At 36.8% G+C, this 1,855-nt stretch overlaps 1 protein-coding gene across 1 annotated transcript; it reads left to right on the plus strand.

The window, feature by feature from the left end:
• Positions 1–376: 376 nt before the first annotated feature.
• Positions 377–1,833, plus strand: LOC105315987 (uncharacterized; the record flags this gene model as incomplete). Its single annotated transcript, XM_011410773.1, has 2 exons — positions 377–816; positions 865–1,833. Coding segments are annotated over 2 exons (1,409 nt in total), but the record flags the coding sequence as incomplete, so codon positions are not given.
• Between the last annotated feature and the right edge of the window lie 22 nt (positions 1,834–1,855).

The following is a 1,855-nucleotide window of genomic DNA, read 5'->3' on the forward strand; positions in this document are numbered from 1 at the left end:
TGTATAATTTTATTCGTTTCTTCTATGATACCATTGTGATACTTTAATAAACCATGTTATTCACAATGTTTCAGAAAGTAAGTCACGTCATGTGTTAATGTGTAATTTTATTATTTGTCTAAACATTGTGGTTATATAGCCAGTAAGTCATGAGATGTAAATTTAGATTTTAAGAAATAGTTTCTGGCATCACAATTTTATAGGATTTAAGTAAGTAAAAAACTGCCAAAACTATCCATAATAACCTATGATATATCTTATGTATACACCACTTACTTTTAAGCCACACTTTGAATGATTTCAATTTTTTTTCTTTATACATGTATGCTAGAGTTCTTGATACTGATACCTAATCCTGTTGTACATGTACCTATAGGTGTCTATGAGAGAGCTCTCAAGGAGCAAGGAAGTGCTGATGTAGCGTATGCTCGTCTTATGTTACTGGGATCAGCTGGTACTGGCAAGACGTCTCTCAAGCGTTCGTTAATGGAAGAACCTTTCAATCCTCATACTACAAGCACCATTGTATCTGATGTATCAACTGTACGACCATTTGGACACAAGTGGCAAACAAGGAGAGGAAGCAGATGGAGAGAAACTACAGAAGAAGATGAAATTGAAGAACTTGCACATTTGCTTGAATCCAGTCTTTCTAGACCCTCCTCACACCATGCATCTAAATCAGTTTTATATCATTCCCTTGATTTAGTTGACACTAGATCTATTGCGAAATTTTCAGATTTAGATACGGAAATGTGTATTAAAGAATTTCTTAGAAAAGCTGGTGCACATAAGACAACAGAATCACTTGTTCAAGTTAGTCATACATGATTAACATGTACCCTATTTTATTCCAATTTTTAGCCATTCCTTCATATATGGGATTGCGGTGGTCAGCCAGTGTTCCTTGAGATTCTCCCAGCCTTCCTCACTCCTCGTACAATGTTTCTCCTCCTGTTTGATGCCTCAAAGGATTTCAGGGAAAGATGGCAGTCACATCAGAATACTTCTGCTGGTAAAGTGCTGTTTGGTGAGGTAGTGAATGAAAGCACGAGTGATCTAATGGCTAAATGGATGTCTACAATACACAGTCACCTCATGAAGCACAACAAAGATGATACTTCTCCTAGTCTCTATTGTATTGGCACTCGTGGTGACAAGCTAAATGAAGAAAGAAAGGAAGAAATAAGAGAGCAAATCCAGTCCTTGTATGAGGAAAAGGAGTTTTCAGATCTTATTGAAGATGTGCTAATCATTGATAATACAACCTCAGGCAAGGGGGAAAAAGAAGATCCAAGTATCAAAGAATTACGTGGAGCAATTGATCTTTTTATACATAAGTTAGTTTTTCCAACCCCTGTCAATTGGGTTCTGTTTCGCAAAGTTCTTCAAGAGCTTAAGCAGAATGTCATTAATGTATCTAAAGCCATTGCCATTGGAGTGGCATGCCATATACCAGCAGCAAATGTTCCTGAAGTATTGAAATTCTACCATGAACTGGGAGTTTTGCTTTACTATCCTCAAATAGAAGGTCTGAAAAATAAAGTCATTCTCAGACCAAAATGGTTTGTTAATACCATTGGGAAAGTGTTCCCACTAGATAAAGGATGGAGCGGAGGAAAAAGATGGTTTTTGTTACGAAATAATGGTATTCTTGTTCAACCACTGTATCATAAAGTATGGCAGTCAAGTGGTATTGGTTCAGAAGAAATAATTGAACTTTTAGTTCATTTTCGTCTTGCAGCTCAAGTTCAAACTGAGCTTTATGATAGCAGGTTCAAGCAGTATTTTCTTCCAGCAGTGCTACCAGGATACACAGGTGATCCTAATGAAGTACGACCTGGTTATAAGCTAA

This window comes from Amphimedon queenslandica, unplaced genomic scaffold, assembly GCF_000090795.2.
Source record: "Amphimedon queenslandica unplaced genomic scaffold, v1.1 AMPQUscaffold_6351_Cont21689, whole genome shotgun sequence".
Taxonomy (NCBI): Eukaryota; Metazoa; Porifera; class Demospongiae; order Haplosclerida; family Niphatidae; genus Amphimedon; species Amphimedon queenslandica.